At 35.1% G+C, this 26,029-nt stretch overlaps 1 protein-coding gene across 1 annotated transcript; it reads right to left on the reverse strand.

The window, feature by feature from the left end:
* Window positions 1-234: 234 nt before the first annotated feature.
* On the reverse strand, window positions 235-23,053 carry LOC122001230 (indole-3-acetaldehyde oxidase-like). The gene is made up of 10 exons (XM_042555874.1): window positions 20,642-23,053; window positions 6,072-7,712; window positions 4,908-5,167; window positions 4,541-4,750; window positions 3,205-3,423; window positions 1,558-2,523; window positions 1,245-1,337; window positions 1,057-1,155; window positions 779-968; window positions 235-534 (listed from the first exon to the last, which is right to left on the reverse strand). Exons 1-10 carry the CDS (start codon window positions 20,775-20,777, stop codon window positions 320-322), a joined length of 4,029 nt encoding a protein of 1,342 aa, XP_042411808.1. The 5' UTR covers window positions 20,778-23,053; the 3' UTR covers window positions 235-319.
* Window positions 23,054-26,029: the final 2,976 nt, after the last annotated feature.

A 26,029-nucleotide genomic window follows, 5' to 3' on the forward strand; every position in this document is an offset into this window, starting at 1 on the left:
TTTCTTTACACGAAATTTTATATAAGAATTGAAGTTAATTCTCAATTTTTCCGGTCTAGTAATGTTTTTTCTCAAAGGGAATGATTTCTACTAAATTATGAGAAAAAAATGGTAATGACCCTGCTAAAAAGGATTTGAACATCCATAATGTTCATCCATCTATTTCAGTGCACAAGACGAGCAACGAGTTACTAACACATCATTTCTTACTTAAATATCACATGCCAAATAAACTGTACCGGGAAAATCATCTCCTCTGGCATACCATTTCTTATTTAAATATCCATTCATTCATTCATTTATGGGCACAAACGCTATCTTATACTTCTCCATGAGCTTCCAAGTATTTCTCCACAGTGTTTAGACCACAGAGCTCTTTTACCAGTGGCATGGTTGCAGGAGGATCAAACTGGAATGATGAAACAGAGCTATCGTTAGGGTCAGTTGAGGAGAAATCAGCTCGGGCAGCTCGTATTGCTTTCCGTATGGCGGAGTGAACTGAAGCAGCTAGAAGCAAAGGTGGTTCCCCAGAAGCTTCGTGCAAGAAATTAAACTTATCAGCTACTTGAAGCTTTAAAATTAGAAAGCTAATAGCAGCAAAGAGAAAAGGTGCATTAGGATTTAACTTGATAAGGTCTGTTAACAAGGAGCAATTGCATTCTAAGCATCTTGGAGTTAGACATCTTGTTTTATCTACTTGCTTCAGTAATTGTTTTGTTTTAGCATCAAGGCCAATTACTTCTGGACAATTTCTAAAATAGCTGAAGCATATGCATACCCTTCGAGGAGAGGACTCGGTCCTTGTGATGCCCACTGTTCATTACTCTAATATTAAAATGCTTCGGGATGGTGTCGATAGAAGGGATCTTGTATGACCAAGTACCATCAGAAATCACCAATCCATCTGAGTTTTCCTCGAGCTTCTCATACACAAAAAATCCAATTCCTTGAACAAAAGACCCTTCAACCTGCAGAAACACTCAGATATAAGTATGAACATATGCCTGATTGTGATTTAGGATCATAAAATCAATAGGACAGGTGAAAAAAAAAAACCTGTCCTAGATCCACGGCAGGACTCAAGCTCTGTCCACAGTCATATGTAAGGTCTGCTCTCAATATCGTAATAGCTCCAGTGAGAACATCAATTTCTACCTAGAATGCACACAATTTTCAAAATCAAGAAAACAGACTAGCAATGTGATTACAAGTCAATCATATGAATGATCTACAAAGGAGGTTACCTCGCTTATAGCAGCCCCATAATTTAGATATGATGAAGTATCGTCAGCAACCCAAAATGTACTCGCTGACAAATTCACATATTGCAAATTTGCCTGTATATTGTAAGGTAACTAGTTCATAATGGATGAAAGGAAGTAACTGCTTTGATTTCCAAAATATAAAAAAGCCCAGGAAATCCCTAAAAGTGAATGCATAAGCTATCCTGTCCTTCACTTGCATAAGCTAGCTAACACATACAGACTACAGAAATAAGCTTAGGTTCTTGTGAATAAATAAACACTAGTACATTTGATTAATGACGTAATTACACACCTGGGTAATAAGGGTGTCCCATGAAATTGATCCCATTTGTTCTTCCAAACTTTGCTTAAGAGGCTTTAATCTGCTGACTAGAATAGAGCATGCTAGACGAACTGCTTCGCAGCTTGATTCAGATTTGGTGCTTCGAATAGTTAAACCTCCCTGAACCAAACTCAGAGTATCTGCTTGAATGATTCTAACCCTATCCAAAAGATATTTTTTCTCTTCATCCCATAGCTGTTCGAGACCGAATGCAGCCATTTGCTTCACCTTTGTCCACAGTCCCTGGCCTATTTCAATTCCTCCGACTTCAACAACAATTGAACCATCATTTAGAATGGATACTTTCCCTGGTGTTGGCATTGGTTCCACTTCATATACAATTGGTACCCAAGAAATCCCTCGTTTTTTCCATTTGTTGCAACTATTGAAATGCAATACCATTTCAAGACGATTGAAGTAGCTTGCAGATGTAAACAACTCATCAACTATAGCAGGTAAAGTATATTCCGGAGCTTCTCCACTGCTACTTCCATAAAAAAACTTCAGGCTTTCATATGTATGCAAATTTCTTTTTCTCACAACATCGACATCCAAGGACAGGAAAGATGCTACACGCTCAATAATAGCTTCAGCAATGTAAGATCCCTGTGCCTGCCCTGGTGCTCGCATCGATGATTTACTTGTAAGATTCGTCTTGCATAGTTTAATATCAAAGGCGAGGGCACCCCAGTTGTATTTTTTTAGACAACTTATAATGGCATATGGAATAAGTGGACTATAATCCTCTGATATGCCTGCATTTACCAACAAATTCAAGTACAAGGCCGTAATCTTTCCATCGGATTTAAAACCCACAGAATAGGTTATTTTCATTGGATGCCTCCCTCCTACCATTACCATATCCGTGCTACGATCAAGGTACATCTTTATTGGACGACGCAACTTAAAGGCTGTGAGAGCACATGCTGTTGCAATCTGTGAGCATCAGGGGAAAACCATAGTCTAACGGGTTATTAGCTAAATCATAAACATTCCAAAGCCAGAGAGGGAGAGATAGAGAATGACATCACACATTATTATTTTACCTAAAATGTAGCAAAATGATATGATTGAACAATTTTGAGATTTTGAGACATTTTGACTGGATGCACAATGGGCTAAAAATATAAATTACATCTATCAACAAGAAAAATCACAAGTAACTGCAATAAGGGAAAACTTCTTTAAAAATTTTAACATGATTTACCAAGCCAATATAAACTAATTCTTTTATTGAGCATAACTTCATTACATACTGCCAAGTTCGATATTTTTTATTTCATGAAAGAATTCCATAACTCAACTTTGTTTAAATAATAGAGAAAGTTAACTAAGGAACTGGTTAAGAAATCCAAACATTGGTAGCAAAAATAAATATTAAGAACATCATGAAACAAGTTCCTACCATTAATATTTTTCTAAGGGATCTCCTATAATGATGCTAGTTTATGTGCTATGCAAAGAGTTGTAATCTGTATTCTACGCTTATTATGCACTTCTTTATTTTTTTTTAAAAAAAGTAATAATATTGATGATTGTTTTGTTTGATCATCTATCACCAAATGATATCCTCATGACATAAAGTTTGAAAAAGAAATTTAAAGTTCTCATTCTCACAGGATTTGATCGAGTGGCTTTCCCACCAAAACCTCCTCCAGCTCTTCTTGTAATCACACGAACATTATGTTGTGGTATTCCAAGACATTTTGCAATAACACCCTGGGTACCCTCAGGGTATTGATTAGAACTGTAAACCACTATACAATTATCTTCATCAGGTATGGCAAAGGCTGTTTGTGTTTCCATATAGAAGTAATGCTCAGATTCAAGTTTAACCTGCATATATCAATGACATAACAAATTACCAATTCACTAAAGAATGTTACTTGGACATTAGATAACAAGTTCATAACACAAGTAAATATTAATCATATGGTAAATCGAAGGGCCTTCACTTGATTGCAAACATTAAAGGGGGAAAAAAAATCATGCATACATGAAGCAAGAAGATTTTCAACCCATCCTATGTAGCAAAGGCCATTTAGTATTTATATATTATCTAATTTTTGTCATGGTCCTAGCATTCAGCTCTTGGACCCAAATCAGAAAAAAAAAATCTGGTAAGGTAAAGGAGATCAAGAAATGTATCCCCTCTTTCATATTTAGTGCCCATGCTCATCTGTGATACCCGAAAAACCCATCAAAGATTAACATGTCAATTTTCTTTAATGTGATAAGAAGGTGACGTTTTAAAAGTCTGTAGATGCATTTCTAAAATCTCATGATGCACACTACATTTTGATTCAATGCAGTGTTTCATAAGTCTGTAAATGGATTTATACAATCTCATGATGCTCATTTGCTATTACTTAGCTTCATGTAAGTTTTAAATGTAAGCAAATAATTTGAGAATGAACAAATCATCTCCATGAAGTTGAGAACCATAATTTTTCTAAATTAATAATAGGTTATAGTAATCAACTTTGGAATAAAAAAAGAATTTCTTTCTGTGTTAGCTTTCTTATAATTATTTTTCTACTTTTATTGTGCATACATTTTGGGAACAATTCTATGATTATATTGTTGGTTCCTATTATTTTTCTATTAAAGCTGTGTTGTATCAAGCTTCATATTATCCTATCAAGCTATTTATCACTCATATTGAACTCCTTAGCATTGTTATCTTGTATTAGTAGATGGAAATTGCTCAATCATCATTTTTGACACCCTTGTATCATCTCGATAGATTATCAAAAGAGCATGTCTTGGCCATATAGTGTAACATGGAAAAAGATTTAGAACTATAAAAATATATAATAGCTTAACATAATAATGTGGGACTAAACTATTATCTCCAAGAACAATATAATCAATTAGCCAAAAAATAGTACCAAGCTAAGCTAACAAAGTGATTATCATTTATCTTGATGAAATCAATAAAGAGAGCTCACACCTCAGCTGAGAGAATTTTGTGATCGGCTTCATCCATTCCTCTGGCTAGATCTCCAACTTCTATAGGATACAGAGATGGAGGGATATCAAAGAAACTTGACCTTCTGACAGCATCTTCAACAGAGAGAATCGGAGGTTCCAAGCCTTTAGTGGAATATTGTACAATTGCTTGTTTTGCAGCCATGTTGGCATATCTCTGTGTTTTTGCAACCTAAAGTAATCAAGAGGGAATTCAGATCAATCCAAATCTAGAAGACCATATAGAATGATTTGATTTTAATAATCATAACTAGCTCCTCCAGGATGTTAAATATTCATTACCAAAATAGATAGCAGGCAAATGTGAGAGAGGAACAAAGGGAGTATACCACAATTCCAAGACATTGACCAGAATATTCAGTCAAAGAATCCGCAAATAATGGTTCATCAGCAAATCTAAAGCTAGATCCGACATTTTTGCCTCCTTCTGGGATATCATTGATACTAATATAAGCAACAATCTTACTAGACACCAAAGTAGGGTTGAATGTAATTCCCTTTATACGAGCAAAAGGTCTGGTGCTATAAATAAATGCTCCATAGAGACAATCTTTAGAAGAAGGAATGTCATCAACATATAGTGCTTCACCTAGTTTGATCATAAGATTATTAATAGCACAAAATGGTCTCAAAAAAAAAAAAATAAATAAATAAATAACCTTTGGTCTTAAGAAGAAAAATCTTGCACCTGAAGAATGATACCGTCGTAAGCATTCACATTTCATTGGTAATAATGCAAAAAATGGTTGCAAATTCTTGTAAATCATTAAAAATAAAATATATTTACATAACTTCTGCCAAAGTGGGTTGGCTAAGTGATAATTGAACTAGCACACACTTTTCCAAAAAAAAAGGGAAGCAAAAGCAAGTCGATATTACATTACATGGGAAAACAAATTTTAAAAAAATATTATAACTTCAAACATCACTTAATCAAAGGTGCTTGTGTGTGTCGAATACTTGGTTTTATTCTTTCCACATAACTAACAACACTAAGTGATATTAACCTTTTGTAGAGTTCAACAAACAAATAAATTTTCATGTAGCCAAACCCGTTCATAGAGTTCAATGGCTTGATTTATTGCATGTGTTCAATGGCCTAATAAACTGCATGTAGCCACACACTATAACTATTATTTTAACCAACAAGAAGCCACTCTAATCAGACTGAAAATGCCATTATTAGATGTTGAACTTTATTGACAACCTTTAATCAAAGCCTTCAATTATGATGCATTTCGTATTAAATGAATTGTAGGTCATTCACCTCCTATATGAGATGCATTCTTTACTGACATGATTACAGGCCATTTACCCTTTAATATAGATATGACATATTGATATATTTTGTATGGGGCGGATTGCAAGTCATCCACTTAATGTATCTTTTATCAAGTGAATTGTAGGTCATCCTCCCTCTATATGATATATATTAATTTTCGATAAAATAAGATCAATGTAATGATTAAAAGAAATAACCAAAAAGCACATACCAGAGGCTTGAATTTCAGCTGCAACTTTTTTGATTGGTTTGCCAACAGGAAAGTATTCTGTGCTAAACTCAACTAATTGCTTTGAAGACAATATGACATCTGGAATGTGAAGATTATTCTTCTCAACCTGAGCCAAGTCTTTAGATAGTGGTTGAAAAAATTTGAACAAAAAAGCAACAGCCAAACTTATTCTGTATCTTGGATGAGAAGTGCCTTCTTTAGGTATGATGATCTCCTTCAATAATTTAATGGCTTCAATTAGCACAGAGACCGTGAGCATTTTACCAACCAAAAAATTTTCAACATTCCTAGCTCTGATGGCATGTTCAGTGCCATAAGCACCAAAAGCCAAGTGCAGTTTCAGTAAAACAATATCCCCAGAGGACCTATCAGAAGCAACATGAGCCAAAAAAGCAGAATTTAGATAAGACACAGCATTCCCAAGAGGTCGTGGAGCTGCTCTGTATGTTTTAAATATAATATTGTATTTACTAGTTCCAGATGATGAGATACTTGCTGAACTCCAATAAGGAATATGTATGCTTACAAGTATGGTTCTATCATCATATGGAGGCCCCTCCAAAAATTCCTCAAGTGAAAGAATTAGCCTTTCTGAAGCCATCTGAAGACAAACAGTTGATCCAGCAGCAAGCAGTATTGTAGCAATATCTGAAGGAAACTGGTATCTTTGAGCCATAATCAGATTCCCACCCAAGCTAGCCATATTTCTAACAAATGGTGTAGCCACTTTATCCATATGTTCAGCAATTCTACCAAAGACCAATTCTCCATCTGTCTTCAATACATTTCCATCTCTTTCTTTCAGCACTTCAATTGCTTTAGATATTGTCACAGCAGCTCCAAGTGTAAACCCTTTGCTATCCCTTTCAATGATCGAGAGTTCTGGTATTCCTGTTAGACTAATATACTTATCATATAGGTTAATTTCCTTGTAAACGCCAGACATTGTGTTACCCACAACCATTTTAACATGACTTTCAATGAATTCACTGGAATTAAGAAGTTCATAAAGCTCCTCAAAGCTAGCAGGTCGATACCACTGGCACTCTAGTGCACCATTATCCTTGAAACTCTTCAAGGTATTCATGGAAGAATTGATCTCACACTTCAAGAATTCAGGAAAAGTGCAGACGTTGTGTTGATTGTAAGGAGGCAATCTTTCCACATTTGCATCTTCTGGCTTTTCCCAGAATATATTAAAACCCAAATCCTCCAAATCAACATCGGCTGCAAAGCTCTTGCAGACATCTGCAATTGGCCTAAATCCAGTACATCGACAAAGATTGCCAGAAATAGCCTTCTCAGCCTCATATTTTTTGATCTTTGAGAACCCTCTGGGAGGCTCAGGCCTATTGGTGTTGTCTGCATTGTTGAGGGCAGAAAAGAGTGACATACACATTCCAGGAGTGCAAAAGCCACATTGGGATGCATGGAATCCTGCGAATCTTTGATGAATCGAATGGAAACCATCCTTGCTATTCCCAAGCCCCTCAGTGGTGGTAACAGAGCATAAATTTATGTTGCAAAGTAAGGTAAGGCATGAACTAACACTGGATCCATTCACTTGGCCACTAACTGGATCATATTTAGAAAGAAAAACAACACAAGCACCGCATCCACCTGATCCATGAAGACGAAATTTATATTAAACAAGGGATTTGTTAAACCTAAGTTTCATAGAGAAACATAAAGATATTATCTGACAAACATGTAATCAATGGATCACAATAAACATATCACACATAGAAGCCGACATAGACTAGGGGTTGATGCATTTCTCATTTGCATGTCTAGAAGAACGCTAATAATGACACTTGTGCATATTTTAATTCTATATTGCTATTCTATTATTTCACATAAGTATATTAATAATAGCATATGATCTTTAAAACTTAAATATTTTTTATAAATAATTCAATAATTATTCAAATCAAAATATAGATGACAATCCCAAACATAATGCATTGTGTAACTATGCTGACAACTAAGCGAAACGTCACACCTAACCCCACAACAGAGACACAACATCATGTTTGCTAAAATGTTTTCATAAACGAAGTATAGTAGTTCAAACAAAAGCATTTTAGGATGAACAGATATACCCCACCTGTGTGATGAAGGTGAATTAGAGCTCAGGATCCTCAAGTTTTGCGAGAGGCTGCGGGTGTGTCATAAAAGAAATTAAACAGGGCTTTAATAGAGAACTAATTATTCACATCGAAACAGAATTACTTCCAACAACTATCGTTCAACATCAAAACATATAAAAAGAAATGATTATATATCAAAATTAATACTTGAAACATTCAAATGATGAGAACTTGAAACCAGGAGCAGAAAAAATTGCACCTTTTCCAAATAGAAACGTTGACGAACAAAACAAAGAAAAACGAATTCCGATTTCCGAACCCTTTTTTCTTATTTTAATTAGCGGACGGAATCTCACTTTTTTTTAACCCTAAACCCTAAAACAAAACTAAACAAGTGATAAGACCGAAGATGGAACTAGTCATTATTTTATTTGTGACCGTATGAGGCTAAGGAAGGGTACAAACGAGTCAAATAGTTCATGAGCCGCTCGGGAACAACTCCATCAAAATTTAACTCGAGCTTAAAGTTAATCGAGCTCTAATCAAGTTTGAACCGGCATGATTAGAAATCGAGCCAAGGTTGAACTTATTTATTACTAGCTCGATGATTTATTCAGCTAAACAATTCAATAATAATATATATTTTTATAGTATATAATATATAAATTTATTTATTAAAAAGTAAAAAAGAAAATTCAAATTCAAATTTGAGTCAGAGTCCATAATTAAATATCGAGCTCCAACTCAAGCTCAATTTTATAGGCTCGAGTGAGCTCGAACTTGAACTTGAGCCAGCATAAATTAAGTTGAGTTGAGCTCGAGCCTAAGCTAACTCGAATTGGACTTAGCTCATTTACTGTCACTAGGTCGAGGTAATATGCATGGTTTAAAAGAAAATAAACTTTGTTAATAAAATTTAATAAACATTAGTCATCGCGGACACACATTGTATGTATAATATAATATATGAATCTGTGTAAATTAGTACCTTAAATTTATAAATTGTACTTAGTAAGGATGCACCCATGCAATGCAAGGGCATCACATTTAACTTTTTATATCAGATATTAAATTGATAAAACCAAATATTATGCTTGATCTTAACTAAAATGCTAAGTAAAGATTGTTGGTGCGGTTAGCACTAACGGTCTAACTCAAGTTTTGATGAATGACAAAATATGTTAAGTTAGTTTCGTTGTTATCTAACACTCTTATTAAGTGTACAGAAGAAGCCCAGACAGGTCGACGGGCTGACCGGATGTTTGGCACGAAGTCCAAACGGGTCGACAGGCTGACCGGACGTTTGACACGAAGTCCAACTAGGTCGATGGGCTGACCGGATAGCTGACACGAAGCCAAGACGGGTTGAAGGGCTGACCGAACGTTTGACAGGTAGGTGAAGGTAAGTCACTGGAGGGGAATGACTGTGAGGACGCATTCCCGGGAAGAGAACATTAGGCGTCGATTCGACTTAGACCCATTTCGGATATCTAAGTCGCGATCGTGACTAGATTTCGGTCTCGAGGAGATGGAATCTAATTAATATTCTGTTTAAACCTAAACTATGCTAACACTTTGTTTTGCAGGATATATATATCATATGTTTGCCTCCGGACTAACGTTTTCTTATAGGAATGAAGCTGTTGGAAAACTGGGGTCCGGGCGCTCGGGATGGATCCGGGCGCCCGGAGGTCCGAGCGTCCGGAGGCGAACTTTTATCCACAACGTCATCTCGCCACGCAGAGCGCCCTGGTTGGCTCCGCTACATCATATTCAGGGCGCCCTGGAGGTTCCAAGCGCCCCGAACCTCCTATATAAGGAGGGTCAAGGCTGAACCTCAAAACACAACTCACGATTCGTTCTCTGGTGCTCCTGCAACACTGCGAAGACAGTCTAACAACACTATTCTTTTTCCATTCTTCTTTTTCTTGTCAGTATTTTTTTTCATTAGCTTTCGTGTACTTTAAGTTGTAAACAATTCCGAATTGCTAGTGAATTGTCCATCGAAAACACCCTTATGTGCGGACCTTGGAGTAGGAGTCGACACAGGCTCCGAACCAAGTAAAAAATTACTTGTGTCATTTCTTTTTCGAATTTCTTATTCCGCTACGTATCTTGTTTTTTTTAATCGATATTCACCCCCTCTATGAACGCTTACGATCCAACAAGTGGTATCAGAGCATGTACCGCTCTGATTTGGTGCAACCACCAATTATATAGGGGGTGAAAATTTTTTTCCCTTTTTATTTCTTTCTTCGGTTTTCAAATTTTCATAATTTTCCAAACTGGTACAATTACCTTTTTGGAAACTTTTTTCGTCAACGAACTGAATTGGTGCAACACTAATTTAGTTTTTAAATTATTTCTATTTTATCCTGCACTACTAATCCAAGACCTAGTCTTGGGACTTTTTCTTTGTCTTTTTCTTTATTTGTGTGCAAGATGTCCCAAATTGAAGGTTTCAGCATAGTACGTCCTCCCCTATTCAACGGGGATGATTTCCCGTACTGAAGAAGCGGATGGAAGTTTACCTGAAGACGGACTTCGACCAATGGTTCAGCATCACAAGAGGCTACAAGATGCCGGTCGACAACTCCAGAATCCCACTGGACCCAGAATAGTGGACCCCGAATATGAAAAAGAAAGCTTCAACGGAATTCAAAGCACTCAACACGCTCTAGTGCGGACTGACGAAGGAAGAATTGAACCGGGTAGGTCTGCACCAGAACGCAAAGGAATTGTGAGACAAACTGATCGAACTACACGAAGGGACAAACGACGCCAAGGTAACGAAGCGCGATCTATTATTAAATAGATTATTTAGTATTAAAATACAGGAAGGAGAAACGGAGAGTTAGCTTCACGTGAGAATTAAAGATATCCTCAACGGACTCCACGCGATAGGACACCAGATGGAAAACCGAGATTTAATAAGGTACGCGTTAAATGCTTTTCCTCGCAACACTTTATGGGCATCTATCGTGGATGCCTACAAAATTTCAAAAAATTTATCCAAACTAAAATTAGATGAATTATTTTATGAGTTAGAGTTACATGAGCAGACTAATGCTGGATCCGAGAAAGGTGTTGCCTTATTTGCAGGTTCCTCCAAGGAGAGGTCTAAAAATAAGCCTGCACCCGAAGAGGAGTCTGATCAGGAGACCGAAGATGAAGAGTACCTGGTGAACCTAGTAAGGAAAATGTTCACCAGGAGAAAGAAGAGCTTTAGCAAGAAGGACCTGCAAAAGATCAACTCTCCAAACGGACCGAGGAACGTGACCTGCTTCGGATGCAACAAAAAGGGTCACTACAAGAACGAGTGCCCGAAACTGAAGAGTGACAAGACAAAAGCATCCAAGAAGAAGGCTCTCAAAGCGACTTGGGACGACTCCTTTTCGGATGAATCGGAGGCTGAAGATCAGAAGCACCAGAGCCACCTCGCACTGATGGCCCTCGAAGAAGAATCAGAAGACGGGTCCGAACCTAAGTCGAGCCACGAGTCCGTACTCGTTTCCGAAGGTCCCAACGAGGTAGATTTTAATTTAAATAGAAATTTTTTAAAAATTATTTCGTGCTTGAATAGTAAATTAGTTAAACTAGAAAAAGAAAATAAATTGCTCTTTGAGAAAAATCAAAACCTCAAGGAACAAATCAAAAATTCAAATCCAACTCAAGATCTAACACTTGAGGAGGAGAATTTATCACTAAAAATAGAAATTAACAAATTAAAAGAAATGTTAGAAAAATTTACAACTAGATTTAAGAATTTAGATCTAATATTAAATAATTAAAAAATAATTTACAACAAAACCGGACTTGGCTACAAGTCAAGTTCGAATAAAACATTTAAATCATTAATAACTCAACACAAACAATCAAGTAAAGCTTGGGTTCCGAAAGCATGTTTAACCACGCAAGTAGGACTTAACCAATACTACATACCCAAACAAAAAATATATTATGTAAAATCAAATGAATCAACTCAAAAACCAAAATACAAATCCAGACTAACAAATTCAAAATCTAAATATTTTAAACCCCACCAAGACTTAGAATATCACCAAGTCAATTATAACTATAAAAAGAACAAACATAAACCAAAAACTAAAAATTAAAAATAAAGGCAAATAATTCAGGGGAGGCTCCAGAATAGCTGTCACCTCCAAAACTAACCTACTCGACAGGGTAACCCAAACTAGCTTACCCGCCAGGATAATTAGGACTAATTAGAAAGAGACTAAGTTTAACTTGACCTATGGTACTGGTGAAGTTTTGAATGATAGTACGTTAGGAAAGCTTAGTTTATGCATGTCTAGAAAGATATAGCTTCGACCTGGTGTATTTGGCTGAGTGGAACTGACCGAAGCTACCTTTTATGGATTCTAACCAGTTAAACCAAGATTTTGTATTAAGTTCAGTGGATAAAACCATTTGGAAAACTTCGAAGGCATGATTACTCTAATGATGTCCAAGTGACTCACCATGACCTAGAAATTTATTCAAAGAATGACTATTTGTTGAGCCCAAAACTAAACTTAAATTTAACACAAAGTTAAACCAAACCCTAAAACTAAACCTAATTCATCTCACAAAATTATAGGATTCCCTGATTGAAAACGTAGATCGGGTGAGATGACTAAGGACTACATCAAATCAAATCAAATCAAATCAAATTAAAATTAAAATTAAAATTAAAATAAAAATAAAAATAAAAATAAATTAAATCAAATTAAATTAAAATTAATTTTTAAAAACTTTTAAAAACTCGTTAAAAATTATTTTAAAATTTCTTTAAAAACTTTTAAAAATTCTTTAAAAAATTATTTAAAAAATTCTTTAAAAATTCTTTTAAAATTCTTTAAAAACTTTTAAAAACTCTTTAAAAAATTATTTTATAAATTCGTTAAAAACTTTTAAAAACTCTTTAAAATTTCTTTAAAAACTTTTTAAAACTCATTAAAAATTCTTTTAAAATTTCTTTAAAAAAACTTTTAAAAATTATTTAAAAAATATTTTAAAAATTCTTTAAAAATTATTTTAAAAATTCTTTAAAAATTATTTTAAAAATTCTTTAAAAACTGTTTAAAAATTATTTTAAAATTACTTTAAAAATTCTTTTAAAATTTCTTTAAAAAAACTTTTCAAAATTATTTTAAAAATTCTTTAAAAAATTCTTTAAAAACTTTTTAAAAATTATTTTAAAAATTCTTTAAAAACTTTTAAAAAATTCTTTATAAATTATTTTAAAAATTCTGTAAAAACTTTTAAAAACTCTTTAAAACTTATTTTAAAAATTCTTTAAAAACTTTTAAGAAATTCTTTAAAAATTATTTTAAAAATTCTTTAAAAACTTTTAAAAATTATTTTAAAAATTCTTTAAAAACTTTTAAAAAATTCTTTAAAATTTATTTTAAAAATTCTTTAAAAACTTTTAAAAATATTTTTAAAAATTCTTTAAAATTTTTTAAAAACTCTTTAAAAATTATTTTAAAAATCCTTTAAAAACTTTTAAAATTTATTAAAAAAAATTATTTTAGAAATTCTTTAAAAACTTTTAAAAATTATTTAAAAATTATTTTTAAAATTCTTTAAAAACTTTTTGAAACTCTTTAAAAATTATTTTATAAATTCTTTAAAAACTTTTAAAAATTCTTTAAAAATTATTTTAAAAATTCTTTAAAAATTATTTTAAAAATTCTTTAAAACTTTTAAAAACTCTTTAAAAATTATTTTAAAATGTCTTTAAAAAACTTTTAAAAATTCTTTTAAAGGTATTTTAAAAATACTTTTAAAAGCTTTTAAATTAATTTAATATTTATTTTACAATTAACTTAATTTTTTTTAAAATTATGTTATGATTTATTTTAAAACTAACCTAAAATTTTATCAGCCTGAACTTAGACTAATTCTAGTTTATACCTATTGTAGAAAACCAAGTAGATTTTGGGCAGTGGTTGCTCCAAATATATGACTGGAGATCACACCAAATTCACCCAACTTACTTACAAAAGCTTAGGAACAGTTGTACCTTTGGAAACAATGACAAACTCAAGGTAATTGATATAGGTAACATTGAGCTAAAATTTGACTTTATTATTACAAATGTTTTACTTGTTGAAAATTTCAAGTATAATCTCCTAAGTATTAGTCAATTGTGTGACAGTAGGTATAAGGTTAGGTTCTTATCTACGAAATGCTTAATCAAACACCTAGATAATCCTACTATAAGTCTAAAAGGGTTTAGAAAAGATAACATCTATGCAATTAACTTAATCACTTCTTCAATTAAGTGTTATTTAACACAAAAAGAAGACATTTGGTTATGACAGAGACGAATGTCACACACAAATTTCAAAAATATAAGCAAATTAAATGGATTAGTTAGAGACTTACCAAAATTACCTAACTTAGACTCAACCATATGTAATGCTTGTCAACAAGGCAAACAAACAAAATCTACCCACAAACCAATTAATCAATCTCAAACTAATTCAATACTAGAACTTTTACATCTAGACCTGTTTGACTCCCATGGGGTCAAATCAATAAATGGTAGTTTATATTGTCTAGTAATAATAAATGACTACTATAGGTTCACTTGGGTAAAATTCTTAAAAAATAAGGATGAAATCTTTGAAATTTTTATAAATTTCTGTAAACAAGTTGAAAACGAAAAAGAATTAGAAATGATAATGGGGGAGAATTTAAAAATCATAACTTTAATAAATTTTATTTTGAAAATGGCTATCATCACGAATTTTCGTGCCCTAAAACTCCTCAACAAAATGGGATTGTAGAAAGAAAAAATAGAACTTTACTTGAAGCCTCTAGAACTATATTAAATGAATATAATCTTCCCAAATATTTTTGGACAGAAGCTGTTAGTACAACTTGCTACATGCAAAATAGAACAACCCTAAATAAAATACATAATAAAATCTTTTTCAAAGTTTATTATAAAAAACAACCCAATATAAAATATTTTAAAGTATTTGGGTGCCCAGCCTTCATCTTAAACACAAGGGAACATTTGGGAAAATTTACTTCTAAAGTAGAAAATAGAATTTTTGTGGGATATTCACTCAACAATAGGGGATATAGAATATATAATAAGGTTACATTATAAATTGAAGAAGCTACTAATGTAAAATTTGAGGAATCCAAACCAAACTTAGATCAAACCCAACTTCAACCAATTGAGTTTATTCAAAGCAGTAGTAATCAAGAAGGAACCAATCAAGACTTAAATCATAAAGAGGAAGAAAGAACTCAAGAAAATCAACCTTTCAGAACCATAAGAGTCAACCCAAATCATCCAACTGACCAGATAATTGGTAATCCAGACCTAAGGGTTCAGACTAGGTCATCCTTTAGAAACCTAAGTCAAATTTCTTTAATTTCAAAAATCAAACATAAAACCATAGTTGAATCCTTACGTGACCTAGACTGGGTTATAGCTATGCAGGAGGAACTAGCCCAATTTGAGCGAAATGAAGTTTGGGACTTAGTACCACCACCCAAAAATAAAAAAGTAATAGAAACAAAATGTGTATTTAGAAATAAACTAAGTGAAACTGAGGAAATTACTAGAAATAAGGCTAGGCTAGTTGCTAAGGGGTTTAGTTAAGTTGAAGGACTTGGCTATGATGAAACTTATGCCCTAGTAGCTAGATTAGAGTCTATTAGAATGTTACTCAGTTATGCAACCCATAAAGGGTTCAAATTGTATCAAATGGACGTTAAATCTGTCTTTCTAAATGGATTAATAAAAGAAGAAGTCTATATAGGACAACCACCTGGGTTTGAAAGTCTAGAATATCCTGACTATGTATTTAAATTAAAGAAAGCTTTATATGGACTTAAGCAAGCACCTAGGGCATGATATGAAAGGCTAACTTCTTACCTAATATCTAAAGGGTTCAACCAAGGTCAAATTTACCCAACCCTATTCGTTAAGTTAATAAAAGAGGATATTTTTATAGCCCAAATCTATGTAGATGATATAATTTTTGGTTCAACTAACACAGAATTTTTAGATGAATTTACAAATCTATTGGAGCAAGAATTTGAAATGAGTCTAGTAGGCAAGTTAACTTACTTTTTATGATTACAAATCAAACAAACAAATGAAGGTAATTATATTCATCAACAAAAATACACTAAAGAATTATTTAAAAAATTTGGAATGGAAAATAATAAAGAAATAAAAACACTTATGGCAGTAAACACAATCCTAGATGACGATGACAATGGAAAACCAGTTGACTTAAAATACTATAGGAGTGTCATAGGTAGCCTACTGTACTTAACTGCAAGTCGACTCGATATTTTATTTACAGTGAGTATATGTGCTAGATACCAAACATGTGCTAAAGAATCACATTTACTCAAGTCAAAAGAATCTTTAGATACCTTAAAGGAACAACAAATGTAGGTATTTGATATTCTAGAACTAATAATTTTGAATTAATAGGATATTCTGACTCAGATTATGCTGGGTGCAAATTAGACCGCAAAAGCACAAGTAGTGGATGTCAACTACTAGGCCCATCACTTGTTAGCTGGTTTAGTAGAAAGCAACATTGTGTTACTCTATCTACAACTGAGTCAGAATATATAGCTAAAGGAGAATGCGTTGCATAACTATTATGGATGATGCACACTTTAAAAGATTTTAACTTAAACCTTACAAAAGTAAAAGTATTAATTGACAATATTAGTTCAATTAATTTAACAAAAAATCCAGTGCATCATTCTAGAATCAAACATATTGAAATTAGGTATCACTTTATCAGGGATCATGTCACTAAAGGAAACATTGAACTCAAGTACATTGAGTCAAAATCTAATTTAGCTAACATATTTACTAAACCCCTCCCTGAAAGTGAGTTTAGCAATCTACGTAGAAAATTAGGGATGTTTATAATAGATTAGGAATTTTAAAATTATTTTCAAAAAAGGGTATTTTTCAAATTCTAAGGTAAAATGCTTTTATATTTTCAAAATTTCCTATTTTTAGAATTTCAAAATCAGTTTTGGCCTTAGACTAGAATAATCCCTTAGAAAGGATATTCCCCTAGAGCTAGTACTTGAGCATCTCACCAACACCCTAGGATTCCTTTGTTTGTGATTGTCAAACATAGAAAGGGGTGAGATGCATAGATAAATTGCCTGGACTTAAGATGCTTATGTTAGTGCATCGATATAAGTCTGAACGTTAAATACCAAACAGATATTAATCAAGTTAAGTCATTCAGTTAGTCAAACACTATCTGATGCTTAGACTTAGCCTGACTAACCAAGTGAAAGTTGCTATCCTCTAATAGTCAGTAAGTAGCTAATTGGTTAGACAGATTTTGTAATGTCAGATTCAGGGGGAGGTTAATTATTTTTATACTTAGTTTAAAATTAATTTTTGCAAAATACCTCTTTTTAAATCAAGTCAAAACTAAGTATTTTAATTTTTTTTTGGATTTTTTAAAATTAGTTTTGAAAGTTAAAATTAGTTTTGAAAGTTAACTTTATTTTCAAATTTTAAACTTTTCAAATTTAATTTTGAAAATGACACCTTCTAAACTTAGTTTTCGATTTAAACCTTCCAAAATTAGTTTACAAAGGCTTTAAAAATTGGATTCTTCATTTTTGAAAATTATATATGGGTTTCAAAACATATTTTTGAAAATTTATCTAAAATGTTACAAAGTCAGATTTAAAAATGAATTTTACTTAGTTAAGTTTTACAAACTCAAACTTAAATTTACTTGACTTGTAAAGTGAACTTAACCCTAATATTCTTTATCTTTGCAAATTATATTTCTAAATTGCAAAACTCTTTTCAAAAGATTAAGTTGACAATTATCTTTCTAAAAGTTAAATGTAGCTACGTTTTGAAAAAGATAAAAGTAAAAAACTTAAGCTATTTTTCTATGTCATACTCCCCCAAGATAATTTGACTTACATTTTTAGATTGTTTTTACTTTGTATTTTTCAATTACAAGTTGTTCTATAATAATCCTTTTGATGAATGCCAAAGGGGGAGGGTTAGGTGGTTTAAGTTAGTTAAACAAATAGAATAAAATTTAAAAGCTAACTTAACAACCTTATGTTTGTTTTTACTTGTATATTTATTACTAACTTAACCAGGTTGTCATTGCATAAAAAAAGGGGAGATTGTTGGTGCGGTTAGCACTAACGGTCTAACTCAAGTTTTGATTAATAACAAAATAGGTTAAGTTAGTTTCGTTGTTATCTAACACTCTGATCGAGTGTACAAGAGAAGCCCAGACAGGTCGACGGGCTGATAGGATATCTGGCACGAAGTCCAAACGGGTCGACAGGCTGACCGGACGTTTGGCACGAAGTCCAGCTAAGTTGACGTACTGACCGGATAGCTGGCATAAAGCCCAGACGAGTCGAAGGGCTGACCGAACGTCTGACAGGTAGGTAGAGGTAAGTCACTGGAGGGGAGTGACTGTGAGGACGCGTTCCTGGGAAGAGAACATTAGGCGTCAATCCGACTTAGACCCATTTCCGATATCTAAGTCGAGATCGTGACTAGATTCCGGTCTCGAGGAGACGGAATCTAATTAATATTCTGTTTAAACTTAAACTGTGCTAACACTTTGTTTTGTAGGATATATATATCATATGTTTGCCTCCGGACTAACGTTTTCTTGTAGGAAGGAAGCTGCTGGAAAACTGGGGTCCGGGCGCCCGAGATGGATCCGGGCGCTCGGGATGGATCTGGACGCCCAAAGGTCCGGGCGCCCGGGAGGGACCCGGGCGCCCAGAGGTGAACTTTTATCCACAACGTCATCTCGACACTCGGAGCGCCCTGGTTGGCTCGACTACGTCATATTCATGGCGCCTTGGAGGTTCCAGGCACCCTGAACCTCCTATATAAGGAGGGTCTAGGCTGAAGCTCAAAACACAACTCACGATTCGCTCTCTGGCCTTGGAGTAGGAATCGATACAGGCTCCGAACCAAGTAAAAAAAATTACTTGTGTCATTTCTTTTTCGAATTTCTTATTCCGCGAACACTTACGATTCAACAAAGATATGGTTTCTAATATAGTCAATCCAAAATATTTATAGAAGTTTCTCCGTTCATGATGAATAACAATACATATTTTTTATATAAAAAATAATAATAAAAATTAAAATTATTTTTAGTGGGAAAAAATATTAGCATAATTTTATTTTCAGGTTCATCAAAATTAATTACTTAGTAAAAGTCCATATTTGTAATAAAATAACAAGATTCATATTAATGATTGATGTTGACTTTGTTATGAAATTAGTAGGAATTGATATTTGGAGTTGGTGGATTAATATTTTTTAAATAAAAAATTAATATAATTAATGGATGAGGAATTAATAGCGTAAAATTAATATTAAGGAGTTGGTGGGTTAATGAATGAGTTATTCGATATATATATATATATATATATATATATATATATATATATATATATTTGGTGGATTAATATTTTTTAAATAAAAAATTAATAAATAATGGATGAGGAATTAATAGCGTAAAATTAATATTAAGGAATTGGTGGGTTAATGAATGTGTTATTTGATATATATATATATATATATTTTGGTGGATTAATATTTTTTAAATAAAAAATTAATAAATAATGGATGAGGAATTAATAGCGTAAAATTAATATTAAGGAGTTGGTGGTTAACGAATGAGTTATTTGATATTATATATATATATATATATATATATATATATATATATATATATATATATAGCATAATTCATATCTAGTATCTGTATACGGGAAGATAAACATGTAAAAAAAAAAACAAAACAAAAAAAACACCTTAAGTAAGTGGGAAAAAAAGGTCTCTTTCTAGAAATACCAAATGAGAAAGTTTTGCAAACCATTTGATTTTATCATAGTAAAAAATGATGACCTATCGAAGAGGTAAATCATGCACGGGAGATTCATTAGTATAGTAACCCTTTATGATCAGATAATTCACGATATATTTCACACTCATTCAAAATTAATCTCATAGTTTATTATAGTAATATCATATGTAAATATTAACTCTGTAAGCCTTTAGAGGCAACCACATAGCTTTATCCAAGAGAAAGAGAGCTTTACGAACCAAGCAGCATGCATTACGAAAAAAACAGCCAATTAGTTTTATTGATTTTTCTTAGGATGATCAATTCGATTTCATGAAATTTTTTTATTAATCATCAGGATAAATAAAAAAATGGATAGAGTGATCAACTTAGAAGTCCAATATCCTTTAATTATACGCTTCATTTGAAAAATTTTATTTTAGAAATATATTGTAAATAGAAATCAAACTATAAATATCTATATGACAATCTGAATATCTTACTATGACACATAGTCCCGGAGACAAATCAACATATTTTACACGCGTGCATGCAAGGAGAACCTGAGAATATATAGAAATAGAAGGCATACCCTCTCCGCACCCAAGCTTAGGACCAGTAAATCGGGAGCGGGTCCTCAAGAACTCCAGTAAGGTGGCGGAAGGATCCACCTTGGCGACCTCGAAGCGCTCCCCGTTGATGGCGAACACCAGTTTGTCCGCTGCCATCGAACCGGATCCGCCCGATCTGAGGAGCTGGATGTAGGCCGCCCTTTATCGTCGCGCTTTAGTAGATAGTAATTAAGAGTGAGCCTTTCGCTATGGTTCCCGTGGTAGATGAGCTGCTGTGTCGTCGATCGATTTCTGAGACGGACACGTTACCTCTTCATTTGAACCGTTCGAAGATACTTGACATTGAAGTTCCCCGCGTTTCTCTTTCGGTGAAGGGTAAGCTTAGCACAAAGTTCAGTTTACTCCCGTTAATTACTTTGTCGAAAATGCTCTAAATTTTGAGTTTCATTCTTTTATCTATAAATTGAAGCAGTTCCAATTAGAGATGACAGAATTTAACACGGCATAATCTAATCCGTAATTTTATAAATTTAATTTGATCTTACCATAAGCTAGTTTGATCCATCAATGAATAATTAAATTAATGAACTGTGAATAAATCCACTAATCTTTATTTTTATATTATATATATTTTTAATAATTGTGTAGACCAATGAACGATGTAAGAAGCGTATAATACGGAAACCACCTTAATCCCTCTCATATGGGGAATGGTAAAGCTTTCATATATTTTTCACAAGTCAAGATATCTCTCTATATAATGGAGAAGTTAGATATAAATCAGCTCAAAACCTATTGATCGGGACGAGGATCGCTGAGCCGATTGGGATGAGGATAGCTCGACTGATTGAGAGGATAGCTCAGCCAACCGGGAGGAGAACAGCTCAGCCGACTAGGACGATGATAACTCAGTTGATAGGGACAAGAATAGCTCAGTCAACCGGGATGAATGATGGCGAGGATCGTGTCTTGAATACACATTCGTGACTACTTCTGAGTGGCTATAACTCGGGTCCCCGACCGACGATGTCCAAGTTCTCTCGAGTGGATAGGCCTTTCATGTGAATGGTCCCATCAGGCTAATAATTTATCAGTATGCGATAGTATTCAATAGGGTGAAGATGAAAGGTTGAAGGCATTAATGATTTTTAGGCGTTAATGATAATCATCATTAGGCATTAATAATAAATCATTAATAACCATTAAAGCACTCAGAAGGTATAAAAATTGATAAGAGAAATAAATATTCACTAATGCACGGAAGATGATAAGTTATTGTAAGTACTCTGAGTTGATTTTTATATGATTAATTGAGTTAAGTTAGCTTTTATATTTTTGATGTATTGTGTCTGTCTAAGTGTACAGGGACTTAGGAACATAAGAAGTCGAGCAGAAGACGCAGTTAGCGAGAATATTAACATAGGAAACAAATCGACAGGCTCAGTGCATTTGAGAGATGATGTGCTGCGGAAAAGTAAACCAACGGACGAGAAGCACGCGCGCAGCGTTTCGAGAGACGAGAAGCCGGGGAGAAGCACTGCTCAAGAAGAAGGCCGGAGTTGGGTTAAAGTGAGCTCAATTTTGGACGGTCGGAATATCACCCAAGCGATCGGATAAAAGTCAATTACTGAGTTGACCATGTCCATACCCCTAGACCAGGTTCAAGCACCTAGATCCCTTCAGGCCACATCAAATAGCTATTGCGGTGAAGAGAATTAGCGCGGAGCCTACGTCAACAAAATCCAAGTGCCCTAACCACATCTAGGCACCTGGGAACCGATAAATGGTTATAGGAATCCGTTGTAGAGTAAATCAAGGTGGCCACGTCCAGGCGCCCAGATCGGGTCTAGGGGCCCGGGAGCTATCACATCAGCAATGGTTATTTCAATCAGTGGGCTATAAATAATACCCTGCCCCTCATAGTTCAATGCAGCACACACTATATTCAAAATTCCTTTTTATTTTATTCATGCTTTAATCCGTATAAGAGACTCCTCCGCACACAACGAAAGAGAATCTTAGTGAACTATTATTTGCCTTAGATTAACAACATTCCTAATTATAACCAAGTAAATTTTGTTATCTCTTACTTTTTTTTTTTTTGCATGTTATATCTGTCTAATTAATATGTGTTTGACCTTGCTAAGTAAGTAGCAAAAAATTAGTTTTAAATTTATATTACAGACTATTCATCCCTCTAGCAAACCTACACGGGACCATCAGTCATGAAAGATAGCATAAAAAAGGGAGCAAGCGGGAAACAACCAGGTTCTTCTCTTTTACAGATTAAGTCATTCTAAACTATTCATTAGCTCACTTTGCTCCCCATCTCTAGACTGATTCTTACTTGGGCATCAGAGTGGCAATGCTAGGACATTCCGACGCCATTCTAACCCTTGTCTTTGTTGGGGTTGCAAGGTTGCAAACATAGTCCCATATTGGAAATACATGGGAAAGATCATGGGTTTATAAGAGAAAAGATATCTCCATTGGTATGAGGCCTTTTGGGGAGAGTCCAAGAGCAAAACCATGAGGGCTTAGACCCAAAGTGGACAATATCATGCAATTGTGGAGATATCTAAATTCTTTTCGATCCTACAATTGGTATCAGAGCCCGGATTGTCAGAAGGTTTAACCGCCGACTGTGCACAAGAGCTATGGTCTGATTGAGCCATGTGAGTACAATATTGACCTCGAACAAAGAAAGTGGGGGCTCCTATGTTCGGATCAAGAGGACCAGACACCAGGCAGGAAGTCCTAGTTGCGACTAGGCAAGGAAGTCCTAGTAGGTCGGGTGGACCGAGGGGCAGGAAGACCTGGTGGGTCGAGGATCGGACGTGGGAAGCCTATGGTCCTTTGTTTGAGGGGGGATTGTTGGGGTTGCAAGGTTGCAAACATAGTCCCATATTGGAAACACATGGGAAAGATCATGGGTTTATAAGAGAAAAGATATCTCCATTGGTATGAGACCTTTTGGGGAGAGCCCAAGAGCAAAACCATGAGGGCTTAGGCCCAAAGTGGACAATATCATGCAATTATGGAGATATCTAAATTCTTTTATTGTTGGAACCCCAAGGTTGGTTTTGGTGTGATCAACAAGTTAAGTTAGGTTCTGTTGTTTTCTAACCTTGTGTCTAAGTGTGCAGAAGCTTAGGAGCACAGGTACTCGAGCGGAAGATGCAGCTAGCGAGAAGGATGGCACGCGGTGCGTCTGAGGGACGAGGCGCTGCGGAAGAGTACACCGGCGGACGAGAAGGAAGTGCGCGCGATGGTTCCGAGGTACGAAAGCCAGAGCGGAAGATTGCTCGGGGAGCAAGAGACGCAGCTAGCGCGAAGGTCAGCACGGGGTGCGATCGAGGGACGAAGTCTGCGGATGAGTACGGTGGAAGGAAGCACGCGGCAATTCCGAGGGACGAGAAGCCGAGGAAGCACGCCCGAGAAGACCGGAAGATGGGTTCGGTGAGCCCTATTCCGGATGTCGAGATCACCCAATCAAGCGGATCCGGAGCAGACCCGGACCGAGACGGGCACTTAACGAGAAGTGGTCCGGACAAAAGTCAACCGCAGTTGACTTTTTGCTCGGCCCGAACCAATCCGGCGCCGCGTCCGGCGCCCGCAATGCTTCCGCGCCGGACCGACTTTGACCAAGATCGCGATTCACGCGATCTGAACGTTGGGGATAAAACTTTATCTCACCCAGGCGCCGGAACCTTCCAGGCGCTTCCGACCAAGGCTATAAATATAGCCTTGGCCCGAACTCAATATAAGTTCAGAAATTGTAAACAACACTTTTGTGCTTCCACCGCTTAGATTAGCCTTTCGTGCTTACATCAGAACGAGGCTTCTCCCTTCAAGGAGCTCTTAGTGCGATCTTCATCCTTGGATTAACAACCTCCCGGTTGTAACCAAGTCAAATTCGGTGCCTCGCTTTTATGCTTTATTTTCTATTTAATCTATTTTTTATATGTTAGCTTAATCGAGAAAGGGTTGTGTTTGATTTTCAGGGCTATTCAACCCCCTTCTAGCCTACCGCATCGTCCTACAAGTGGTATCGGTGAGGCGCAGAGGACTAACCGAACGAAGCAACAAGATGGCGGATCCAACATCCACGCACAAAATTCAAGGGTCGCTATGGAAAAGCGAATGGAGGTATTTCTTGAAACAGATTATGATTTATTACTAACAATGGAATTTGACTATGAAGCACCAGAGGGCAAAGCAAGAAATCAATGATCAAAGAAGGAGCAGGCTGACCACGTGGCAAACAAGAAAGCAGAATTCCATCTGCTAAGTGTACTTCCAACACAAGAAGTCAATCGAGTCGGTACCTACAACTCGGCAAAGGAGCTTTGGGAGAAATTCCTTGAGTTACACGAAGGAACATCCGAAGCCAAACTTGCAAGACGGGATTTACTTCGTAACCAGCTTACAAACCTCCGATTTGAAGAAGGTGAAACAATTGCACATCTACACTTGAGGATTCAGGAACTCATCACTAGACTTACGAATCTCGGAGAAGAGGTAAGTAACCGAGATTTGCTAAGGTATGTCCTAAATTCCTTTCCTAGAAACTCAAAATGGGCATCACTAGTAGATGCCTTTTACATTTCAAAAGATCTAGAAAAAATTTCATTAGACGAATTCTTTTCAACTTTTGAAGTGCATGAGTCAAGATGTGCAGGTCCGAAGGAGCCCAAGAATAATGTCGCCCTTAAAGCTTCGAGAGACGAACCTGAGTCAGAATCCTCTCTCGACGACAAGGAAATGGTAATGATGGTAAGACGATTTAAAAATATTTGTAAATCTAGGAAATCTAACCATCCGCAGGGAAGAAAGAAAAGAACCATCCGCTGCTACCATTGCGATGAAGAAGGGCACGTCAAGGACAATTGCCCTAAACTGTAGAACAAAGCGAAGGACAAGGGTAAGAAGCCTATCCAAAAGCGCAAGGCCCTAAAAGCGACATGGGACGATACGTCGTCGGAATCGGAAGTCGAGGAGTTCTCCGGGCTCGCATTAATGGCGAGTCATCAAGACGACGACTGCGAGTCAAGCTCTTCCGAAATGAGCATCGAAAGCGTCGATGAAGGGGGAGCCACGTCCGAAGAGAGCAGCAGTTCAGGGGGAGAAACCGACAACGAGATCGACAAGGTAAGTGAGGTACGATCTCTTCCTCCTGATAAAATGTTTAAATTCATTAAAATTTTAACAAAAGATTGCTGCAAATTAGAAAATGAAAATAAAGATTTAAAAGCAATATTAGCTACATCTTGTCCGTTAGAAATGCTAGATAAATCAAATTTAGAAAATGAAAAGTTAAAATTAGAAATTCAAAATTTAAAAATTCAAGTAGAAAACTTGAAAAACTCTGCTTGCTCATCTAAAACCAATTTTAGAAGGTTCAATAA

The sequence above is a fragment of the Zingiber officinale genome, chromosome 7A (assembly GCF_018446385.1).
Source record: "Zingiber officinale cultivar Zhangliang chromosome 7A, Zo_v1.1, whole genome shotgun sequence".
NCBI classification, from domain to species: domain Eukaryota; kingdom Viridiplantae; phylum Streptophyta; class Magnoliopsida; order Zingiberales; family Zingiberaceae; genus Zingiber; species Zingiber officinale.

What these genes read in the sequence shown, in the direction of transcription:
- LOC122001230 (XM_042555874.1), bottom strand. Translation starts at nt 20,777, where the DNA reads ATGGCAGCGGACAAACTGGTGTTCGCCATCAACGGGGAGCGCTTCGAG. An exon ending in GTCAATGTCTTGGAATTGTG is followed by an intron (nt 4,751 to 4,907) that starts GTATACTCCCTT and finishes TGATTACTTTAG; the next exon opens with GTTGCAAAAACACAGAGATA. An exon ending in ATGGGGCTGCTATAAGCGAG is followed by an intron (nt 1,156 to 1,244) that starts GTAACCTCCTTT and finishes TGTGCATTCTAG; the next exon opens with GTAGAAATTGATGTTCTCAC.